General features: G+C 40.6%; 1 protein-coding gene across 5 annotated transcripts in view; it reads right to left on the reverse strand.

Annotated features, from left to right (window-relative positions):
- CA10 (carbonic anhydrase 10) overlaps positions 1 to 24329 on the reverse strand; it is a 212066-nt gene extending 187737 nt beyond the window's left edge. For 2 of the 5 annotated variants that reach the window (XM_067308147.1, XM_067308145.1), the window contains exons 1-3: positions 24163 to 24329; positions 23354 to 23508; positions 23008 to 23095 (exon numbers count right to left, since the gene is read on the reverse strand). In XM_067308147.1, the coding sequence (XP_067164248.1) occupies positions 23008 to 23082 (75 nt within the window). In that variant the 5' untranslated portion in view covers positions 23083 to 23095; positions 23354 to 23508; positions 24163 to 24329. Of the gene's footprint in view, positions 1 to 23007; positions 23509 to 23778; positions 23798 to 24162 lie in introns of those variants that run through there. The other 3 variants (XM_067308146.1, XM_067308143.1, XM_067308144.1) reach the window with 2 other exon arrangements.
- Positions 24330 to 24462: the final 133 nt, after the last annotated feature.

Genomic DNA, 24462 nt, shown 5'->3' on the forward strand with positions numbered 1-24462 from the left:
TTCAACATACATTGTTAAAGGATTTTCAATACATAATTACAGTCTTGTCACAGATCAAAGACTAAGTAGACATTAAAATGTTAGGCCATAACTATTCTGTTGCTATTAAACACAATGATAATCCACAGATAATGCTGCTGTACTTGGAATAAGTGTCAAGGTGATTCAGAAGCTTAGCAAATTTTAACCATCACAAAAAGCACAAAGATCTAAAATCATGCTGGCTCTGATCTCACATGCAAATCTCTCTCTTCCCCCTCCTCCCCCAACTTTTCATTCCTCCCAGGTTTAAAAAAAAATGACGAAGAAATACTAAAGATAGACTATCTGAGGAAACCATTACAGCCTGGAGTCCAAACACCTGCTTACACAGCACCACTTTTCTTCCATCTCTGTTCAGCCACATTCTTGAATTCGGTGGGGCGTAATGTGCATAAGTGCTGTCGTGAAATGGGGTTTGAGACTAGAGAATGACATGAGGGACATACACTGGCCTCTATCGTTAGGACAAATATCACCCTGTACAGGCATTTTGCATTAAAGCTGCTTCTTCATCTTTTAATCCCCCTTCTACTTGGCACTGTTTCCCACAGAAGTCACAGGTTTGCCTGCTAACGCAGAGGGCCCATCAACTCATCTGAAGTCAGTTGATAGAAAAAAGTACAGTACTAGTTAGGTTAGCACCCAACTGTGATCACAGCTTCACTCTTAAATGAACATTAACCGGTCAGAATCCATTTAAAATGCCCAGACATTTGCACTGGATTTAACTAAGATATAAACAACATATAAACTAACATATGAAAATGGCATCATTTATACCACTTCAGCTGAGTGTCAACTGGGCCTGAGCAGCTTTATCTCACATAGATCTGCATTAAGGATGATACAAGATTTGGACCTGGAAGCCTCAAGACCCTCAAGGCAGCTTTTTCATTGCTTTGCAGTTTGCCTAGGCAAATATCTCTCAGCAATACGGTGCAAAACCCCACTATTCTGATTTTCAGTACACTTACAGCAGTGACAGAAACAAGCCTCTTTGACCTAGCCAAAGAGAGTTCTACCCACTGAGCAGCAGCAGCAGCAGCTCTTTATTTCTGTATAACAATTAGTCTAAAACATTTTGAGACACTTGAGTAAAAGGTACTATAGAAATACAAAGTACTGTTCAAATAAATTACACTTCTCTAGGCTTTGAATTAAGAATCGCAGTCACTTCTAATGGATTAAACCTGACATGTTTTACTTACTCTCTACACAACCAGTATCTTTTTATAAAAGGCTAATTTAGAAATTCTTTAATAGTCCTCCATATATTACAAGAGATATTCTATTATCATCAATACACAGATTAAGGAGCACTTCTGGGGCTGGATGAAGCCAGCCACCTCATTTCATATGCCCCACAGTCACGTTAATGTTGCCCTGCAATAACATGACAAAAATAAGATGAATTTTAATGTATGTTTTTTTCCCTCATAAAGATGTCAGAAAGACCGGTCTGGCCTTTCAGATGGAAACGTTTTCCAAACTTCAGCCTAAACCACAGCAGACAAGAGGAATGCTATCAACACAAAGCTGTGGTAGCTCAGGGCACTGCTTCCTTTTACACAGAGAGCAAAAGCTGTCTTTTTCAGGGTTTAATTCTCTTCCTCCTCCACTGCAGTCTGTTCAGATTGCTCAGTGACTTCAACAGAACAAGATCCAGTCCCAGACATGCACCTAGCAGTTATGTAAGAACCTGACGAAGCCTTAAGTTAATAGAAATTCAAGGGGCTGATCCTTGAATGGATAAAGCTGACCAGAAGGAGGCAACTGGTTTTGCTTTATGCTTCCCTTAGCATGACTATTTATTTCTCTCAGCCTAACTCTTGGGAAGGAGACAGAGAGAGGGGCTGCTGGTTGGACCTTCAGCACTGGACTGCAGAAGAAAACCTTCAGAGGCTCATTAACTGAAACCAACCTGGCAGTGCCATAACAGGCCACTTTAGACACAGTCTTTCTAACCTTTCAAGGTAAAAGTATCACGATTTATTTAGCACCCATGCTTCAACCTCCAAAAATATTTGATTCCTGAGGATTTGTGGAGCGGTGGTGTCCCCCTTCTACAAATATGGAATCAAAGGCCAGAGGCTGAGAAAGCTATTTTCTACATGTGATCAGCCAATTTGAGGCCCTAGTGTACAACTTTTACACTACTTAGACTTGTGGGGCATTTGAGACGTACAAAGCGTATCTCCCATTGATCTGTTTCAGCTCTAGCTGCTCAGCACTTCTGCAAATCAGGCCTCAGGGGGAAATAAGAAACATATAATTAGTGACCACCCTTGAAAAGTCTGATTAAAGCGAACTGCCTAGCAACACAAATTCCGGCAGAGGCAGGGATAAAATTCTGTTCTCTAGAGAAGCCGTAAATTCCTATGTGACTAGCTTTTCCTCTTCCTACAGTCCACTCCTTTATTCACTGCATGTGCCACAACCTCTGCAATTAAATGAGAAAGTGCTAAATTAGTGTCTTTTCCCACACAACCTTGCACAGGCAACTACACTTCTGTTATTTCATAATTTCTAAATGTTAAGATAACTTTAGATTGTTTATATAAATTCCTCATTTTTCTCCCCCACCTTTATTTTTAATACAACTAAAAAAAATTCTGCCAAATGGCATCACTTTTTATCTACCCAAGTGATTTACAAGGTTGGGTCTTTCCTCTTCTTCTCCTATCTAACTGGCTCTCAGACCCAATTTTTTCCTCTCTCTCTCTTTCTCCCTCCCTCATTCCACAGCACCTCATTCAGTCGCAGTCTCCTCCACACCAACTGTCTTCTTGTCCTCCCACCCCAGCACCTAGTACAGCTGTCTGCACCCAGCCAGCCAGTCCCAGTTATAACAAATACCAAAATCCAGCCTAAAGCACTTCATTTACAAAGATGCACACTTTTTATTTAAAGCTTATCAAGAAAATCTGTTTCTCTCATATGCTGACTCTGTTTTTATCACATTTCTATATACAAATACATGTGTGATGTGGTATATGTCTGTGTACGTGTATGCATAATATTTGCAACCATAATAGATGTGCATGTGCTTTATATGAAGATAAGAACAATAGCAGATCAGATCAGCTTCAAAAATCAGATCCCCCAGAAGCTCCAACATGGAGCAGATTTCCATACTGCCAGGCGCTAGATGATCACCTTCAGTCACACGTGCCCTGTTGCAGGAGGCAGGCTAGGCTACCTTCCTATACTTCTAGCCCAGCTCTCCTTGAAAATGATCCAGGATCTGCAACATTCGCAGAATGTAGCTGTTTGTTCACTCCAGTGGACTGGAACATGAGAATGACTTTAGTCTTGTGAAATGTGGGCCTTGCCAATAGACCAAAGGATAGAACTCAAAGTCTAAGGTGCAAAACAGACCTTCATCCTTCAGGCCCTAAGTATTTTACAGGCTCATCAGTTCCTGTCCTTCATAAAAAATTAGATCTCAGCCCTGTAGGCTCAATAAATAGAATGTTCATAGTTCAGGCATCTTTACCTGCCTGTAGAATGGTGCTAGCTCCATCCAGCTATTTCAGATGACATTCTGACCTTCTTCTCCTTTTGGGGAGGGAACAGGGGAAGAGGAGAAAAAGCAGAGATAGTGTACATCTGTTTTCATCCTTTTTTATCCTGCATTAGATGGGAATTGACATTTTCCTGGTGGCCTGCTGACTGCTGATCTGCTCTTCAGCCAGCCATTTCTGACACAGCCTTTCATTCTGTTATTTTCCATTGTGTTATTTACATGTGGTTTTAGATAGTTTGGATAAGTGAGTTCAACAATGCAGAAGTGCTAAGCACTTAAATATGATACAAGAGATCCATACTGCCATTTACATCATAACTAATCAACTCTATTAGAGAGATCACTAAGCTCATCGTAAACATTTTTTTAAAACTGTTTTTAGCTTGATTAAGAAAAAAAACCAAAGCCCAAGTCCCAAGTTCAAATGATGTATAAACTCCATCTTGTAAATAACAAATGGAACATTTTCTCGGGGTAGTAGGAACTACAACTAACTGTCGCCCTTCTTTCAGGAACTGCTCTGTTAGGTAAGGCACAAGGGAAAGGAGGCCACATAAAACAGTTGTTATGTTTCAACATCACCAGAGTTCAACCTGGGAAGGCTTTTGCTGGAAAGCTTCCAATTATACTTGCTCCTTGTTACATAGCGGACTTTATTCCACAGCTGAAGACTTTCAAAATAACAAAACCATGCAAAGGAAAAGCAGATTGACTTTTTGGCAGGAAGTCAATGTGCAAATACTAATGAAATAATCTCAGTTAGCAGTCAGACTCCTCAAAGGTCAATAGTTCCACAGTGAAGAGCTTTAGAGCATTTAAGTTATTAACAATTTTGTCTTTCAAGGATTCTGACAATTTCTCTGCTCTAAGTTAAAAGCTTTAAAACAAAATCAAGATTTGATAACTGAAGAGTCGAGCTCTCCATATTTCTACCTCTAACAGTTCAGACAAGAAGATTCTGTCTTGTTCCGATGGAAGCCACCAGCCAGATTCCTATATATTTAGGATCAGAACCAAAAGGAATTAGGAAAGTGGACTATCATAAATGCTATTTCTCATTTGTTTCTGGCAAAGTGCACTATGAAACACCCATCTCAGAGCAATCTTACATTGCCAGCATTCTCCCTTTTGGTCGATATCCTCCTCTTTTCATCTGTCCCTCTGTTCTTGTCTTATTCCACCCGTCACAACCAAATGTTCTTTCTCCTCCACACTGGCCTACTCCTGTCCTTTTTCTCAGCTGACTAAGTACCAAAGAATGAGTGTGAGAGATGACAGTGGGTGAAGAGGAGAAGAAAATTATGCTTAAGAAGGCAAGTGCATGACCTCATGCTGCCTAAGCTTTGAAATATCTTAGGTAAAAGTCACTTGTTGTCCCTGCAGTTCAATTTTGGTTCAGTGAAAGTTAGCAGCAAAACATTCAGCAATTTTAATGGGAACAGAAACAAGACTCCTGGCAGAATTAAGCACAGCTTCAACCTTTCAGACAGTTGCTCAGTGAAGCAGCTTTGGTTCTGATTTGCACCGCTTTAAAATCTGTGACTCCGGTAAATTTACTATAGCCTTGCACCTATGTGAGGTCAGGATCTGATCTGCTGTTTCATTCACCTGCATGACTAAGTCCCAGTATCTCATCCAACTCTGACAATACCAACTTTCAAGATAACATAAAGTCAGCAGAAAGTGAAAGACTGATCACTCTATCAAAAGTGTTTTCCTGTCCTACATGAAAATTGCTGCTAAGTAGCAGTATTCAGTTCTCAATATTTAGAAAGAAAGCTTCACTCTGTAAAAGAATGCTTTCAACAGGAATGTTGTAATGTAAGGGGGACAGAGAGGGAATGAAGAAGGCACTTGCACAGCAATCTTGGAGATCTAGTGAAGATGGCTCATGCATAGTTAGACAGTTATTGCTGGTTTACAGTATTTGTAAGGATTTTAAAACACTTGAATTAAATTGCTGTTTAAAAATAGGTTGGAATTTTGGAATTTTTAGAGAAAGTAATGTATCATGATTTGCTTATTGACTTCATTTGCTCATAAGGTATCGTATAGATAGAAAAATAGAAATTTTTGCCACTTTCACTCTTGCATAACAAGAAAGGAAATTGTATTTAAAGTGAGAATTGAAAATTTCTTTAGTAAACATTGGTAAATAAGCTCTCTTATCTTTTACATTACAAAGCTTTAAACCAGACAGGGCACCTATACTCCAAGTATCCAGCAACTCATAAGGCAGGAGTTTACTATTCCACTCAGAAGAAAAGCAGTATTCAACCTCCTGTACAGCACCCATCATTGTAACATTCAGCAATATTATTCAAGAGTCCAACAGACTTGACTTTGCTACTGACATACATAGCATCACTGGCACAGTGATAATTAGCAGAACGACTTATCTTCTTACTTACTGGTAGCACTTCTGTTAACTGTACATAATGCAGCATTTTGTCCCACTCATATGATTGTGTTACATTTTACTTTGTTAAGCTGGGAATTTAAAGAATCTCTCATTTTGCTGATGCCACTTTAGATGGACTCTTCATTTTGCAAATCTCCGGGAGTATAGCATTTGCTTCTTGTAAATCACAAGGACAAAATATGCATGTAAGGCAGGCAGTCTTCTTGTCTATACTCACAAAGTGTACCAGACAAATTTAAACCAGGTTTACTAGGTTCACTTTAAACCTCTTCCCAATTAAGAAGCTAAATCAATATAAACCAGGTTCATTTCAACTCAAGACTGCCCATATGGCTTTTGTAGCCCTTTACTCATTGTACCCACCTGGACCAGCTAAAACACAGAAGGGTTGAAATACTTTTTTCTCTAGAAATGGTAGGAGCAGATATTTCCACTTAATGTACCATCCCCATTTTAGCTTCCTTATCCCTAACATAGGTCAACTATAAAAGAAATGTGAACTAAATCCTAACATTCCATGAACCATGAAATCAACAACAACTTAACCTTTCTGATCCAACACTTACTAAAGACAAGAAAAGCTTAAGCGAAACAAGATGGGAGCACCCTATTTCTGGGTATATTGATGTGTTGGGATTGCTAGTCAGATCCCATCAGTTCCAAATCAGAGTAACAGAGCAGCTGAAATGAGATTTCTTATCTGCTAGTTGGATTTCTGCATCTCTCACCACCAATTTGAAACATACTGAACATGAATTCCACACTGGCACAATGCCCTTTCGACTCACACAGCAAACCACTGCCTCTTCTGACAAAAACACATTCAGTTCAGAATGCCTAAAAGTAACATCTATATATCTAATCTACTTAAAGAGTATCATGGCTGTAGACAGGACAAAAAGAAGAGCAAAACATCACAGAGGAAGTGATCTCAAGGAAAAGCAAATGTAACTCTGGTGACACATGTAAATGGAAGTGGGAAAATAAGTGTTACAGATGTCCAGTTTTAACATCTGGCATTAAGACCCAAATTTGTATAGAAAGGAAGGGCTGTCTCCTGCATCACTACCAAAGAGCAAGTATGGCAAGTGTGAAAGGAACATGGACATCTCACCCAGTCCATGAGAAAGTGGCATGTACCTAGGCTTTGCCAAATTAGAAATAATCTACCAGCGTATTTGTAACTCTACTGCTACAGCACTTGAAAAACACTGATATTGAAAACAGCTCATGAACAGCACAGTAAGTTTCAAGCTTCCAGGCACTCACTGCAGTAACATGGTCTGTTTCCCAACATCTTTGCAGTCCTTGGAGAGGTGTAGATGCAGATTTAATGAGCAATGCATACCATCTGCTAATATTGCCTTTAAGAGCAACTGAGAAAAAAACAACAATACCAAGAGTGCAAGAGATGGCAGAAGCTTTAAAAAACTGGACCATCAATAATAGGGTTCTCTTTGTATGATAACTGTAAAAACAAATTTAAAAAATGAGCAGACTACATGTTTATTTGGCAACTGCTAAAATATTTAAGTCAGTCTTAAATCAGGATTAGAACAGTGGTATAAACATTTGGCCTAACAGGGCCAGTGGGCATACTACTTCTGATCAAAAGCCAAGTTCACCAAAATGACACATCCCAGGACCTGATCTTGCAGTACACATGCTTTGGACTAGCTCCCTACTGTTAGAAATTAGAACAGATCTTTTGAGTCATGCTGATTTACTTAAGTACAGGATCTGGCCCCTTGTTATTTTACAATCATGCCAAGTGGATAAAAACTGCTATCATTTTAACAGAGTAGTATTTCTCACTCAATGTGGTTGTAAATAACTACTTTGGATGCTAGATAGTGGACAGTCAAGCCCCTGGTCCCTAAAGGGAGAGAAAGCTAAGGCTGACAGCACAATACATCTTCAGCTACTAACTACAGCAATTCAACTTAATCCAACAAAACCATTCAGTAGATAGTCATAAACACGTAACAGAGAGCCAGAGGAACTACTGGTATCTCTCCATTCAACAATATCTCCTTCTCTGGAGATATTCAAAACCTGCCTGGACGCAATCCTGTGCAACGTGCTCTAGGTGACCCTGCTTGAGCAGGGGGGTTGGACTAGATGATCTCCAGAGGTCCCTTCCAACCTCAACCATTCTGTGATTCTGTGAAATGCCCCATTTGTTTGTAATGTGAACATGCTTAGGGAGGAAGAACTGTTCAGTGGTTAGCCAAAGATCAGGATACTGTTCTCTGCCCTACTTTGGACCAGTAATTTAGGCCCAGACCTAAAAAGCAATTAGGACTCAGGTGGAATTTAGGCATTTAAATCCAAAAAAGAGTACCTGAAACTCCCCACCTAAAGCAACAGGCATATAAGCTTTTAGGAGTGTGGCTCTTAAACATCTAGCATTTCACTGTCCATGTCCATAAGTCTGTCAGGTGTCTGTCTGCAAACCTGCTCTCATCTCTTTCATATTGAAATTAGAACATGAAATATCTCATCTATTTCATGTATCTACTTCATATGATGAGATTTCAACCTCAGGTGAAACTCTCATCCATTGCATATTGAATCACTTCAAATTCTACCAATCTATGCTCCCTCAAAACACATCTTTTACTTTTGGAAAATACTGTCATAAAAGCATCATCACATGCAACATGTGCCTGAAGCTTCCAAGGCTGTCTATGAAGTTGCAAACATTACTAAACTCCCCTATGTTGAGAGCCTAATTAGTGCCTACTTCTCACAAATTAGTCTTCCATTGTACATGGCCTGAGCACAGTTCCCACGCGTAGCTGGTATCTGGTATTTCTGTTTTAAGAGGTCCCTTTTTCATTCATTCTCACCATAACTATTCTCATTGATCTATCCGCCTCAATAAGTAAAACTGTTGTTTTCCTTTAGGTAGTGACCTCTGGTTTCCTAGAGGGTAAGGACTGCATTTCCTAATAGCTGGCAGTGTAACAACTTCTTAGGGCAAGAACTCACCTTTTTCAGTCATATATATACATTTCAGTCTTACATTAATATTTTCTCTTCCCTAGGAGAGTTTTGAGAAATTGTCAAAAATCTATTTAAATGCTTTGGTTTTTTTCCACAGTCCCAGTTTTCTTTGAACACACTATTAAACCTGTAGGGAAAGAAATAACTGAAGGTCCATAGTTTGCATGATGAATTATCTTTGGCTTAGTTTACCCTGCACAGCTTTGTGACAAGAACAGATGTAAAAACTCTTTGTATTCCTTAATCAAGACATACTATTACTGAGATAACCAGAAGGCAAAGATTAAGCCAAGTTACCAGGGTTGAGAAACAGAGATGGTTGCAAGAAATAAAAGGTTTATTTAAGTCACTAAAACTCCCTGACAGAACTGTAAGTCAATTATAAGATTAAAACATGTCACCTTGCTGTATGCTATTATATACCTGTTGTATGTATTTGTAGTAAGTAAATAAACATAAGATTTTATGAAATACTGATCCTTCAAATCAGAAATACATTTTCTTTAATGATTTAAATGGGTTATTAATACACACAACTAAGATTATTTCACTTTGCCAAGCAGATTACTGCAGCTGTAGTTAGAGTGCAAAAGCAAACTTTCCTACAACTTTTCCACATATTCTGTAGTGAATGCAAAAATTTTCTGCCTGTTTTCAGCCTATAAGGATAAGAATCAAAAATATATTCAAAGTATCACCAAGATCACAAAGACATAATTAGATGATAATTTATGCATGGTTTCTCTTAAAGACATTTTTAACCACATTGCGCTTTAAAAAAACATGAGAACCTAGTTGTTTAAAGCTGGGTTGTTGTCATTATTTATCCCATCAAAGCCAATTTCTTTTTCTATATTCCTCAACATTGCAGATGTCTACACCGATCTGGCAGCAACCAGGTACTCAACTCTTTTCATCAAAAAACACCCTTTTTAAAGGAATATAATTTACACTCCTCTATAACCCAAAATCAAGCTTTTCTTTTTTTTAATTACACTTTTAGAATGGAGTATTTTACAAAATTGCCAAGAGCAGAAAACCAAAAATTCCCATTTGCAACCTTAAGCACAGATGTAGTAAATAGCACCCAAAAAGCATACCTGAGGGCTCCATCACTCTACTTGCCTAATCTATGCAGTCAGATTAAATGCTCCCAGAACTCTCCGAGCCACAATCAAAGAGTCTGATTTCTCCAATATGCTATTCCCTCTCCTAGCTCCAGTCTCCTCCTTATCTTACTGACCTAGTAAAATTCTCTTAATGCATCTTTGTTTATAGATCCCTACTGAATTTCAATCCACTGCTTTGTTTGTGCCCTAAGTTTCCTCGTCTCAGTAGATAGATGAATGGTTTCCTCATTTATTTCCTTTGTTTTTTGAATACTGCTTTTCATCTGCGGAAAATTTCTTACATGTGCACAGAAATTAAGTATGGAGGTCTAATCATGTTAGAGTACTGCAAACAGTCCTGAGCCCTGATACTCTAAATACTGTACTAATTCAAAATACATAATTTCCCAAAACCTGGAACAGCTATTTTGCTTTTGGCCATATCTTCAAATGTCAAGGAAAACCACTCAGGGGGATAACCACCATTGTTACTGGCAGAGAGGCAGAAAGCAGATAGTGGCTGTTTTGATGATTAGAAATAGTGACCAACATTTGTATCAAGAAAATAGAAATTAATTAATTAATCAATTAATCTTGTTTTTATCATTCTCATCTAAGCCAGTACTAATACCAGCTCATGTCTGAACACAGCAAACCCTTCTTCTTCCACATTGGTTTAAAATGATACACCCTTTTCCTGTGGCTATAGAATAGTATAAATAGAAAAAGTACAAAAATGAAGTTCACTTGCATTCAAGAATATTCAAAAATAGCACAGAAACCACTGTCACAAAGAGCTATAAATAACAGGACACTGCCAACACTGAACATCAAGAAAGATAGTTAAAAACATTACAAATCCATCTCTCTCTGTAACTTAACAATCTATAGGTTCAGTCAATTTAAAAGATCTAGGAACAGGGGTTTAGTGGATTAGTAACAACAGACCATTAATCTCTGCAGCCTCAATTTTAATTCAGCGATGACCAAAGTGATTGAAAATCATTCTACCCACATGACTAGTAAAGCTTCTAAGCATGGTTTTCACATACCTGAATCCCAGCAGCAGAGGTCACACCATGTTTTTTAAGGGACTATTTACCAAGAGACCTCTGCTTAATACTTAGCTAAACTCAATGCCAACAATTCTTGGCAGAGTAATTCCACTACATAGTTTCAACTATCTCTATGAACTAAGAACTGCTTTGAAGATTTTATTTTGCACTTTATTTCAGTCAACAAAGCTTAGTTTTTGCCCTGGCAAAATATCCAAAACACATTTATGTAAAATAAATTATTTTTTGTGTCTACATGAGATTTTAAATAAATGTGTAGGAATTGATGAGTGTCATTCCAAGCAAATGCCAGGAAATTATTTCTGTACAGTTTATATAATATGAGTGAAAGTTATACTGAAAATACTTAGAATTTGTTTTAAATGTAGTAGTATGTTATGTGCACTGTTTTATGCCCCTTTAATTATCATGAGGAAGGGAAGGATTTTTAATTTCTTTGGCCTTTTTTATATATAAGAACACTCCATTGTAAAGATATTAAGTTCTGGACGATTCAATGGCTAGAATCAATTTTCAGGGGACCAGTGGAAAGAAAGGAATCTCTATTTCAACTGTGCAAAGTCCACCCATACTCACCCATACTATCACGGGGTGCAGACAGAGGACACAAAATTATTCATCAGATGATGATGTGATGATATCATGTGAACAAGACATACTTCACCTTTTGGTCATCCAGAGTAATTACCTGGACTTTAGTTAAGCAGCTATTGAAAGGGAGACCTTTCAAAAAGGATTTACATTCAACTGTTATTTGCTCTGTTCTGAAATCTGAGTCACAGGTTCTTTTTTCAGGAGCATTTAAAGAAGGATGCTGACTACCTTGTCAGATACACTCCTTTGTCACCATGAGGTAAAAAAGTATTTTAAAACATGAAAACATAGGGACAGAAAATCCAAGTTACACAAAGAATAAAAAAGGAAGAGTTAAGAGCAAAATTTACCTGAGTCTCACTAAACCATGCTTATGCGATCTAGACTGTGCCAGCTGCTAGCCCAAAACTGGCATGAGGTTTCCCCAAGCGCAACTATTGGCAGTGCCGGGTCGAGCAGGCCCTCCGTGTCCCGCAGCACTGCTGCACAGCCGGCCCACCACGCTCACGCAGCGCCGGCCGGCAGCCCCGCTCCCTACACAGGGCACCATCTACTCACCCCTTGAGAGCCCTGGTTACTTAGGGACTTGAGGTTTCACCAAAATAAGTTTTGCAGGTTACTCAGTAGCTGGTATCGCTTTAAATTTTATCTGTACAGTTTGTGCTGGAAGAAAAAAACGTGAAACAAATTCACGTATGAATTCCCATTGTTGTGGGTAATCAGTCAGGTCTCGGTATTACACCTCCTACTTTTTTGTTTTTGTTTTCTGTAGTCTAGAGGAAAGCTGTTTACTATGGAGAAAAATGGTGCCTATTTCATTCATGGCATCCATAAAGTCAGAATAACAAATTACAACCTAAATTATTTTAATTTTGATTGCACACTTTCTCTTGCTGTTCTATTCTTACTAGAATAGTCTGTATCGTCGCTTTACCACACCAAGAATTTACATGATTTTACTTAGACCACATTTTCTACACAATTGCATAATTTAATCAGAGATTATAAAAATTTCCACTCATCTCAGCTGGGCACTCCCAAAGATTTTGAATTATTCATGTATTATACCAGTGCTAGTCCTTCCTTCAGCAAAGCACTGAAGCACATCCTTAATCTACATCCGTCTACATACATATCTGTATTGTTTTATACAATTACATACTAAGATTCAGATACAGCAAACACTTAAGCAAGTCTTTAAGTTCTGCATTCTCTTGAATCTGTGTGAATCACAATAAAACCTAAAGAGGATGGCTATGTTTTTAGCTCACAAGTATCAAAACATACTTATGCTACCTATTGAAAATAAATCATGTTATTTATTGCTCTATTTTGCATCCTATTCCACCATGAGTTAAATACCTGTGACTCTAGGGCAAAGGCACAATTACAGACTGGCAAAGACGAATCATTAACAACTTGGAGACAGTGCCGGGGGGGTAGTGAAGATAGAAATTATGCATCTGCAGATAACTTTATATCCCACTTGCAATTACTAACTGCCACACGGTACCCTCAGGAGCATCTGGGCAAACTACAGGAGACTGCGGAGTCCTTGCAGATTACTTTGTTTTCCAGCAGGGACAAAAACAAACTAAAATAATAAGATACCGCTTATGAAGTATGAATGTTAAAAATACATATATTCAAATGGTGAAGCCAGGTGAATATACTGGAAAATAAAAAGTGGGAGTTACAGACATCACAGGCAAAATCCCCCGGGGCCAGGATTTCACCCCACAAAATAAATTCACATATGTGTCCGCACCATATCCCATAATTGCAACAGTAAGTAAAGGAACCTGTTGCTCTGCTGAGAAAACAACTCCAAAAGATAGAATTTAAGGCCAGAATCTCTGGTGCCCTTAACTTTAAGTTGTCACCTACACCAGCGCAAAGTGGACGTAAAACGCGAGGCATGCGCTTAGGTGCCGCGCTCAGAGGAATCGTTCTTTACTCACAGTCACAGTAAAAATATGAAGAAATCAACTGAATGAAAGTGAATAATTTAAGCAGAATTTAAATAACTTAAATAGCATATGTTTATGGAGGAACCTCGCATAGGTCTGAATTCTACCTTACTAGCACATTAAGTCATGGCTCTCAAACAAAACAATTTAAGTTAAACAGTACTTGACGTAGTTCTTCAGTATACCACAAAAATACCCCAGAAAAACGTCACTGCTATTACTATGAAGAGAAAAAAACACCTTGTAACAGCCAGGAAGAGATAGGAGGGATCCAGTTTCTGAGAGGACCAGGCCCGATTCTGGGATTATTCACCCCAGGGGAGGCGGCGTCCACGCCGACGCTGCCCCTCGCTGAGGTAAACAGCCGGGGCCCACAGGAGACGAGCACGAGACGACCACGATCTTGCTGCCCCGCTGGGCTTCAAGTTCTGGAGGCTTAAAAATGGTTTTATTTTCTGGCTACTCGTGCAGCCCGGTCGGCGAAGCGAGGTGAGGGGAAGCACGGTGCCATGGCGAGGCTGGGGGGGGAGGGTGGGCGAGGGGCCGCGGAGGGGCCGCCCCGACATGGCTCCTCGCAGCTCTTTCCTCAGCAGCCTGACCCAAGTCAGAGCTGACCGGGACACGGGCAGCGGCGGCCGGGGATGGGGACAAGGCTGCAGAGCCCCTTGCTTCACCCCAGGCCCCATCGCCACCTTCCCTCCAGGCCCAGCTCCGGCTCCGGCTTCGGCTCCGGCAGCGGCTGAGGCCTCCCTCATTTCCATGAGGTGTTTTGGTGTCTTACCATGATCATAAAAACGTTTAAGTGTAATCTTAGGGCTGCGAGGCAGCAGTGAGAGTGATAATGGGCTGTAGTTAAATATTTAGATTACTGGCGGGTGACCTGTAGCATTTTTTTACCTCAGTTTTACCATTTTACCTCAGTTTCTCCATCCATAAGTGCGACCAACACTGCTTACTCGCTGCAAACTGTTTTGAGATCTACCAAGGAAAAGCATCACTGTTTTTCCTTTTTGATTTAAGAGCATAATGCAAAGCCTTCCCCATTCATAACTTGGGTTGTAGGAAAAAGCCAGATTGCACAGTCGCATTCAGACAAAAGTCGTGTATAAACCAACAGCTGCCCAAGATGTTCCCAACCCGCAGGATTAGGACCAGCATGGAGTCAATCAAAAACTTTTTATTTCCAGCAACAGTAGCCTTTCCCTTCCATAACTGCAGCTTCTCATATGGGAAATCACAAACCTCACTTGCAAATGGCATAGCTTTCCACCCATGTATGAACAAATGGCTTATTCTCAATAAAATTTAATTTTCAGGGGACACTATAGTATAGTGTTGTTATCCTTTTCTGCCAGCATGTGCAAATAATCTTCAGTCCTGCCTTCTTCCTGAAGAGAAGGTAATATTCAGGGTTTTTTTCTCTGATGGCAAATGCAAAATAATGCTCTTTCTAGTGGCTCAAGTATGTCACCTTGCCAAGCAAAATTTAGTGGTGGCAGCAGTGATCCTTCCTGACTCACTCCTTGAGTTGCCCAACTGACTTGCTCCTGGGATTACAGCTATCAGGCAGGGTTCACCAGAAGCCATGGTCATTCCAACATCACTTCAAATGATGCAGTTTTCCGTAGTCAAACATAGCAAAAGACCTTTCCATATTATTACTCAGTATCTTTTTCTATTAGCATTAATAAGGCAAATTCTGCAAGAGTCCTGCTGTGCCGGTCCTTCTATCCATGGCAGAACAGAAAAACTCTATTCTGAGGGCTATTCTTGAAGCAGAACAGGGCATTATGGTAGTTAATAATGGGAAAGACTTAAATTTGAAACAACCCACAGAACTGACATGAAGATGATTTTGCAAAATATGTATTTTCCCCTAACTCCATCTACCATTCCCCATACTCAAAAATTATTTCCAGCAGCTATATATGTCAACTCGTTTAGAGAGAAAAAAGTATAATGCTGCTTAGCTTCCTCTTTTCTGCATGTGCTTTACAGCCACCTTGGACCAGTCAGTGCACAATTCTATCTGTTCCATACTTAAAAGGCTCATGACAAATATACAGTATTTGGAGCTTGATCGAGTTAAGCATGAATCATACAGGGAGGAAGAAGGAATGTCAAAATGAATAGAGTACATAATGGATAATATCTATCTTTATACTTATTTTAATATCTTGCTAAAAATACATTCTAATTAGTTATTTGTAAATTACAGCTGCTCTGATATTTTTCTGTCAGAAATATTACAAAAGGCATTACAAACCTGGCATTTGAGTTTAATATTAATTTTACTACAAAAACATAAGTGTTACATGTCCACAAATCCAAATCAAATGTTTTCATATGGAAAATATACCGAACAATGACAGCATTTCTTTTGTTTAGTTCTGAGCATTGCTTTTGGTACTCTACATATGTTAGAACTGATCTCCTTTAATTTTTCAAGCTGAATAGAATAAAAAGAAAATGAAATATATCAGGGCTCTAATCCTGGATAGAGCTGTACATGGCACCCCAGCGCACTCATTAGGAGTACAGAGACCTGCTGTCTAAAGCCTTTCTCACTGTCAGGCTTTAAGTTTTTACAATTAATAAGGCCCAAATCCCATTAACACTAAAAAGCCATTTATAATATTCTCAGAGTTCCAAGTTCTTTTAAAGTGGGTGTAAATACACATTTTCTTATGCCTTCCTACCCCAAATGTCAACCACTAAGCACTGCATGAAGAAGTTTCCCTTATTGACAAGTAAGAAGTTTACTCTGCCTGTGAGGCACCCAGGCACTACTGGCCTACATCAATAGAGACGCTACTAGACTATGCAGAACATAGGTCTAAAATGTTTCTCAGTCCTCTGTTTTTATGACAATAATAGCTTGCTGTTATATCCTTAGAAAATTCCACTGAAAGCCACTTGACAGCTTTTTAATCATTAATGGTCAAGCCAGCAATAAAATAGTCTATAATTTGACTTCACCTGTAAGTAGTAAGGGCCATAAATTCTCCTGAATGCCAGAATATTATCCTTTTCTAGAATTTATTTCCTATTTATTTATCATTACTGTTTCAATTTATCTATCCCAATAGAATTGTGTGTGCTAACTGAAATTCTCAACTGCATTGACAGGCACTTTTGTACTTTCTGATGGCGCTACAACAGAAATGTAGTCACATGATACAACGTTGACTCTGAACAAGTCATTTAAAACTCTATCCCCAATTTTCTATTCCTCCCAACATGATGTATAGTTAGGATAAAAACAAGAGCAAAATAACACTTATCACAATATGTCCAAGAGTTGTTCATAACTAACTGTCACCTACTTTTGTCTGCTGCACGAGCTGCTGGTAAGACTACGATAAAACAGTTTTATATAGTTTTTTGCTAACAGCCCAGTTTCAAAAGACACTATTAAGCTTGTACATCACCACGCTTGTAGAACCATTAGCGATTATTAGCAGAAAACAAAGGGAAGTACAACTTTGGTTACAACACAATATGCAAAACAGGGCTTCTCTGGGAAAACCAAAGAGAATTTATTCAGGTTATTATCTTGCTGAACAGAAAAATACTCTCTTGCTGTATATATATATAGTGTCTGTTCACTGCTTTCCTTTCAGAAAAACACTTTGTACTTTCCATTTAAACCACAGATGGGTGAATCATCCAGTTCAGTCTTTGCCATGTAAGTTTAGGCATAAACAATCAGCAATGGTGAAAACAAAAGCTCTCTCCTCAGCTAAATTACAACTTTCAGCCAAGTAAGAAAGCAGTACTTTGATCAATAGCAACAGATATGCAAAACAGCCTTTTATGGTAAGCAAGCATTCCTCGTTCATTTGTATGCAAGGAATATATCCATAATTCAAAGGGACAGTCATTTCAATCCTTGCTGAATTTAAAATCTAGCTGCTGTAGGTTTTAAACTGAAACTCTTCCTGGAATTTGAAGGGCAAAACTTGTCTATAACATCAGTTGCATTTCAAAGACTTCAAAAATACTTTTAAATTGGGATGGCTGGTTGGAGTTTTAGTCATTTTAAAAATAATTCAGTCTTGGAGGTTTGGTATCTAGTCCAATTGCATTAACAACGAGGCAACACAACAAGGCAAAGAAGTCTCTTTGAAAATTGGCTATCTTCATCATTGAGATTTGCAAAACAATAGAGATGATTATGAGTTTCTTCCCCTAGGTTTATTGGATGGAAAATACCTCAGCATAATATGAGCAAAACTATTCATAAATATTCCCTTCTACTACCTTTACGTAAGCTAAAAATATGTTTGTTGTTTTGTCACTTTAGTGCCTATCTGGTCATGCTGTAGCTATAAAACTACCAATAAAAATAGAATGATGAAAAATACAGGACACAAAAAAAAGTAAAGTAGACATTTATAGGAGACTACGAGACTATTTCCATAAAATTTTAGAGCAGAAACATCTTCACACCTTCTGAAAAGGCGGCAACATCTCTCAAGTGAGAAAACTTTCAAGTGCTAAGAAACTGAGAGTCTTTGGATCCAGCATATGGCCTCCATCCTGTGTTTGACTGTGAGCAGGAGGATTGAGTCCACGTGGATTTTCAGTAACATCAACAAACTCCATACTTGCATGAAGGTTTGCCCACACACATGAAGCTGTAGGGACGGGACCAGGAAAAAAAAGAATACTATAATGGATTGGCTGCCAGAAGCTCTTAGTCACCAAGTTCACCAGGCTACATGTTTTACCTTCCTATGTTCCTAGTGATTACTTTTCTCTGATACAGCTGTGCTATGAATAATTCTTTCCCCTAGGATATTACATTCCTTACTTAACAAAACTACCAGAAAAAGCCATTTCTGTGACATTATTTGAGAATAATTAACTTGATTTCAACATTTTTTTCCAAAAATACAATGAACCATTCAGTGATAGTTACTAATGGACATTCATATTCTTCTTTTCTACAAGATTACTTATACTAGCTTGAATTACCTCAGATTGTACTAATGGTTAAGAGAAGAAGAAGAGTTATCAGACCTTACAGATCATGATTCAACAGCTAATTCAAGCTTTGGCATAATTTAGAGTTCCTATAGGACATCTCTGTGTTATGCCAGGTAATAAGAGCTCAGAAACTGCAGAAGCAGCAAGACAGAAAATGAAGCGCAGCCATGCTCCACATACAACCCTAGTCCTTAATGCCAGGAGATGCTACATCACATCTTCAATACACAAGAATTCCTTGATATGCATGAGTTTCTTGATACCACCTCACTATCTCTTTATACTGTTGTTCATGATACATGATTTATGACCTCTGTGTGCAGCCAAATAGACCAAAGAAGTTGCATCATAAGCAGGATATGGCCCTACATGACTTGAGGACAATGGCAAAGGATGAGCGTACTTTCAAATACTAAGAGTTCTGCAGGGCTTCCATGAATCTCAGCCACATTAGTTCCCATAAGCCAAAACAGTAAGAGGTAATATATCAATTCATAGGAAGCCACAAGGATGCTGAATATGCAGGTTCTATAAATCATTTTGTTGATGGATTAACAGAAAATGTACGTAGAAACCTTCTTAATCAATGAATGCATACGGCAGCAGCATTTCCTTATTTAAATGAAGCATCTAGAAAGAGTTTGAAAAGAACATCTTGATTTTTTTCTTGAAATTGATTGCTAATATCTAAAATCACAAAAAGAATAACATACAGCTTATACAAATGTCTATGCAAGCAAATGTGGCAGCCATTATGGGATCAACAACATCCCATCTACAGCTGAGAACATTGATGCTAATTAATTTTTGGTGGTATTCTTACCCAGAAAGGAAATTTTGGACATCACACCAACAAGTATAATCCTCTTTCTGTACAACACAATAAGCCCCTTGTCATGATTATATGCATCGTCAAAGAAACAATAACCAGAGGGATCTTATTTTAGCATCCTATCTATAGGACATCTTCACTTCCACTTCCCTGTGTTCCTTCTGTGCTGTAGTAACATGAACAGAAACAAAATTTCTAAAATCATAATATAAATCATGACTGTTTTTCCTCAGAGACTATAACTCAATATGCACCATGACTTAGTAGGAAAAAGAGGGCTTTCATTTCTCTCTGAAGGGCAGAAATTGTTTTCTTGGTCCTTCAGTCTGTTCTTATTTCTCATCTGCATTTGTACAAGGAAACTAGATTCTCCTTTCAAACCAACCATTTCAAGTAGCAAAAGCCTTCATTCAGTATGCCAAGAAGACAAAAATATTCAGTTTACAAAGTTCACACAGAAAGAAATAGAAATTATTTTCCAAACACATGGGCCAGTAATTAAAAAATTAGTCCTGTATCTCAGTACCATTTCTTCCAAACCAAGCAATCTAACATATACACAGGTAACTGGCCAATGCAAAATGCTAGGTATAAAATAATTTATTAACTATATATGCCTCTTTTCATAGATGAAATTACTTTCCATACTAAGCACTCTTAAGATGTTATCAAAATTAACATTACATGTCACAAAAATTCATGCATGTAAGATATACCAAAAAGCCAATTATATGTTAGAACTTCATTATTCCAATCAGCAAGAAATGCAGCATAAGTGAATGAAGATCTATATCAGTACAATCTATATTTAAACATGTCATGTGGATGCATAGCAAAGGACGGTGTAACATAATATTGAATCCATCTTTAATAAATAAGTTTGCTAACAGTGATGATCCAGTCATAAGCATCTAGTTAATAGTCTATTCAATTCAGTGACTGACATCATCCTTTGAACAGCAGCCCTAAGAAGGCCCTAATCCAATGCCCACTGAAATTAGTGGGAAGACCATCACAGATTTAAATACACACTGAATCACGTCTTTGCTAATGTTCAGGAAAGATCCATGCACAGAAAAGCAGAGTCTGGCATCTTCATTGCTGAAACAAATGACTTACCAAAAAAGAAAAAAAAGGAATATTACTTCATTCCTTAATTCACTTTTCTGTAATCTGCAGTAATGTGCCTCAATTAGTGTCTTTTTTTAAGCAACATGTTGAATGAATGACCAGTGCTAAAGTGCAAAAAATATGCAATTTCTGGAATTCAGTGTTAAGTTGAAGCAAACCTTAACAGGCTTCATTATATCTTCTCATACTTCAACTGTTACCCAGACATCACAGCTAGATAATATGCTACAAAACATAGTGTAAAAAGGATGACAGAGAAAAGATACAAAGCATTAGTGCCAGTCAGATATCTACAGATCTAAATCCCTTTTACCAAGATGACTAACAATTCCTGAAAAAATAAAGATCCCTAGGAGGAAAGAAAGAAAAAAGAAACCAAATCCGCTATGTGGTTAAAACAAGTTATTTAAAACCACAGCTTTAACCATGCAGCAGAAGCATCCCGCCATTCACTTATTCGCTTTATTAAAAAAAAAAAAAAAGAAAAAGAAAAGGAGATTGGTATCAGGCTGTTCTTAGTGCTAGAGGGAGACGGCGAGCCAAGAGAGCCCCTGCAGGACTGATCCCTCTATCGGTTTCAGACGCCTGGGTTCTAATTTCTGAAGAGGAGGAAAGAAGGGGGAAAGATTAGGAAACACTGGCAGCTAAATACATGGCAGAAGGACCTGAACAGAATGGGACAGCTTCTTTCTGTCTCAAGATATTACTGTCAGAATAGCCAAGAAAACAATGGGCTTCATTTTTCCATTCTCACTGTGGTACTTAGAGAAGTGCCTAATTTGAAGAGAGCTGGACAGATGGCATATCACACTGAGCTAAACAGATAAGTGTGAGATTTAAATGACAAGAGGCAGCAGGTTTTGCTGTTCTAAAGAGAATGAATTATTCTGGTGGTACCAATGGGCACGAGTGGAAGGTCAGCTTGGGGTGCTGCCAGCATCACCCTGGTGCCTGCTGGCAGATGGTACCAGTTCATGGGGATAAAAGAAGGGCTGACACGCTCAGTGGGCTGGCACCAACACTAGCAGCTCAGGAATATGAAAAGTTTGGGGGCAGGTGTGGACAACGCAAATCGACGTAGATGCTGCCACCCCAAATGTCAGTACAAGTGTCGCCAGTGCAAAGGTTGCAAGGGTGGATCAGTAGGGAACTGCTGCAGAAAGCGCAGCGGGGGCAGGCACTGCCAGCACGAGACACTGCAGGTGCTGCTAGCTGGGTGCTGAGGGGCTGGCTCAGGCCAAGCTCTGCCTGGTCCCAAGGGAGCTTAGCAGCTCGCTCTCCCCAAGCGCACCCGAGCCGAGGAGCCCCCAGGATCTCGCACCCGCCGCAGAGCCATGCCTGGTGCTGCTTGCGTTCCCGTTTCTACACTTATGCAACTCCGCGAGGGCAGAAGCAGCCTGCAGAGAAGTGGAGCGGTAGGAGATGCAGGCAGCCTGGATCCCCGTGGGGCTTCCTGAAGTGTCCCAAACTAGAAAACTGGCCACCTCCCCGCTACTGCTCCTGCAACGTAATTATTCCAGCATGACTGACATGACAAATTAACAAGGCAGCCAGGGCTTGTGCAGTAGAAAGGAGTGTTTTCCCCAAGAATAAATTGTTCCAATCCTTTATGCTAGACACCCGGCCATGCCTATTCATTAATTGGACAAACTCTGGTGACAAGTGAAATTACCTGACTTCTACATACTGGAGGGGAGAGAGATCTTTGCAACCTTAAAATGAAAAGCCTGAAGCCGGAATCCCAGCCACCACGGAGTTCTTTGGATGGGGCTTTTTTTTTAAATTCATTTTCAGAGCACAGCCCCAGTAAATCTCCTTTTAAAAGCAGAGGCATGGTCTTTAGAGGATGCTGTCATTCGTCTCTTTGCAGTCCCTGAAATGTGGCACCAGAACATGACAACTCATCCAGTGAACCGCAACCCTTTTAAGACCCACAGATCAACCGAGTTTAAGAACTTTAGGAGCCACAAAACGCTGGGATTACTGCAATGCTGGGATTAATTATCACAATCAGAGTACATTAGGAATTATAAGCATCTGCTTAATCAGTACCCTGTGGTTATTTATTGCAACCAATGTATCATAATTACTAAACGGGTACTAGAATAAAAGTGGGGTGGGAGGGGGAACTGATGGCTCTTACAGTCAGTCACGACCCACTCACAATATCATTATGCATACATTTTTCAACTACTATTTTGATTCGGGTTTACCTGTACCTCTTACTCCCCTGCTAAAGGGAAGCCTGGAGACCCGGTACGGTATTTCTCCCCTTCGCCCGCCCTTTCTGTGCTAGCTGCGTACCTGAAATGCAGACGATGAAATTCGCTTGCAGAAGGAAAAGCACCTCCCAAACAATTTCCATCCTCCGATTCTCATGCCAAGTGCATCCCTCGGCGAAAAAAAATAACAAAGATCAATATCGCAGTTTGAACGATCCCAGCAAATTTCCTTTCGGACTTGCAGACTGTATTCCCCAGATGTGCCGACAACACATGTCCGAGCGCTCTCTCTGCACGGCTCAAGCGAGATCCCTTCCCTTCCTTCGCCCTCCGAAAAAGACCACGAAGCCAACCGCCAGCACCGGGCTCTTCCTCCACCAGTGAGAAAAAAATCCACCAGATTTCCCAACAAGACATAGACAACAAACCCCAACCGATCCGGTCCGGAGAGTCTCTATTCCAGGGCGGCCAGATGCAAGTTAACCCCAAACTCTGCCCGGCTCAGCGGGGCCGCGCCAGCGTGCCCGGGGGGAGGCGGCGGCGGCGGGAGGGGGCTCCTCTGCTGCTGCTGCTGCTGCTGCTGCTGCAAAACGAGCGGAAGGAGATTAACACCCGCCGCAGCGCCCCGGCCCCCCGCGCGGCCCCGCACCTCCGCGGCGCTGAGCGCAGCACGTAGCAGCCAGCTCTCTCCAGCCCTGCCGGGCTCTCTGCAATCCCCGGCGAGCCGAGCCGGCTTTCCGCCAGGCGACTGCAGGGGTCGTCCTTGCCCCGCGCACCGAGCCGCCCTTCCCCGGCCGGGATGGCCCCGCCGCCGCCGCCGCCGCCCCCCGCGCCGCACCGCGCCGCACCGCACCGCGCCGCCCGGCCCCGCCGCACTCGCTGCGCGCAAACGCCCCGGCCGCCGTGCGGCATCAAACAGGCTCTCGTCGCCCGCCCCCCCCCCCCAAAAGCCGGACTGCAGAAGTCCAGAGTTTGCAAGCAGCGGGCGGTTTGCTAAGGGTGCTGAGGCGCGATCGTATCTAGAACTTATTTAAACAACGAGGGGAAAAACAAAAAAAAACTTCTCGCAGGTTTGGTGGCAGGAAGGGCAGCAAAATGGTGCAGCCAAGAGTTAGCGAAGTACTTGCATTGCGATGCATGCCTAATTGCATTCCCGAATCCACCGTACTTCTGCAGCGACCAGCCCCTCCCCCCGGCTAAACAAGCCGTCTCTGCTTCGGGGCAAGCTCCTACTTACCCCAAATTCCTCCTGCCTTTTTTTTCCTTTTTTTTTTTTCAGCTCATCGGATTGGCCACTCCTGCCTGCAGTCCCCCAAAACAAATCGAGGTCAAGCTCCGCGCAGCTCGCCGCAGCCGCCTACCACCCCCCTAAGTGTAAGGAGGTCTCATAGCTCCTCGGCTCCCCCCCCGCCCCCTCCCCTAGCTGCGCCTATTCCGCCACCCCCCCGCGGAGGCGCCTCTGCTGCGGGGTGCCGCGAGCCGGCGGCGGGCGGCAGCGCCGAGCACGGCGGCGCGCAGGGGCGCGGGGGGGCGCGGG

This window comes from Apteryx mantelli, chromosome 19, assembly GCF_036417845.1.
Source record: "Apteryx mantelli isolate bAptMan1 chromosome 19, bAptMan1.hap1, whole genome shotgun sequence".
Classification (NCBI taxonomy): domain Eukaryota; kingdom Metazoa; phylum Chordata; class Aves; order Apterygiformes; family Apterygidae; genus Apteryx; species Apteryx mantelli.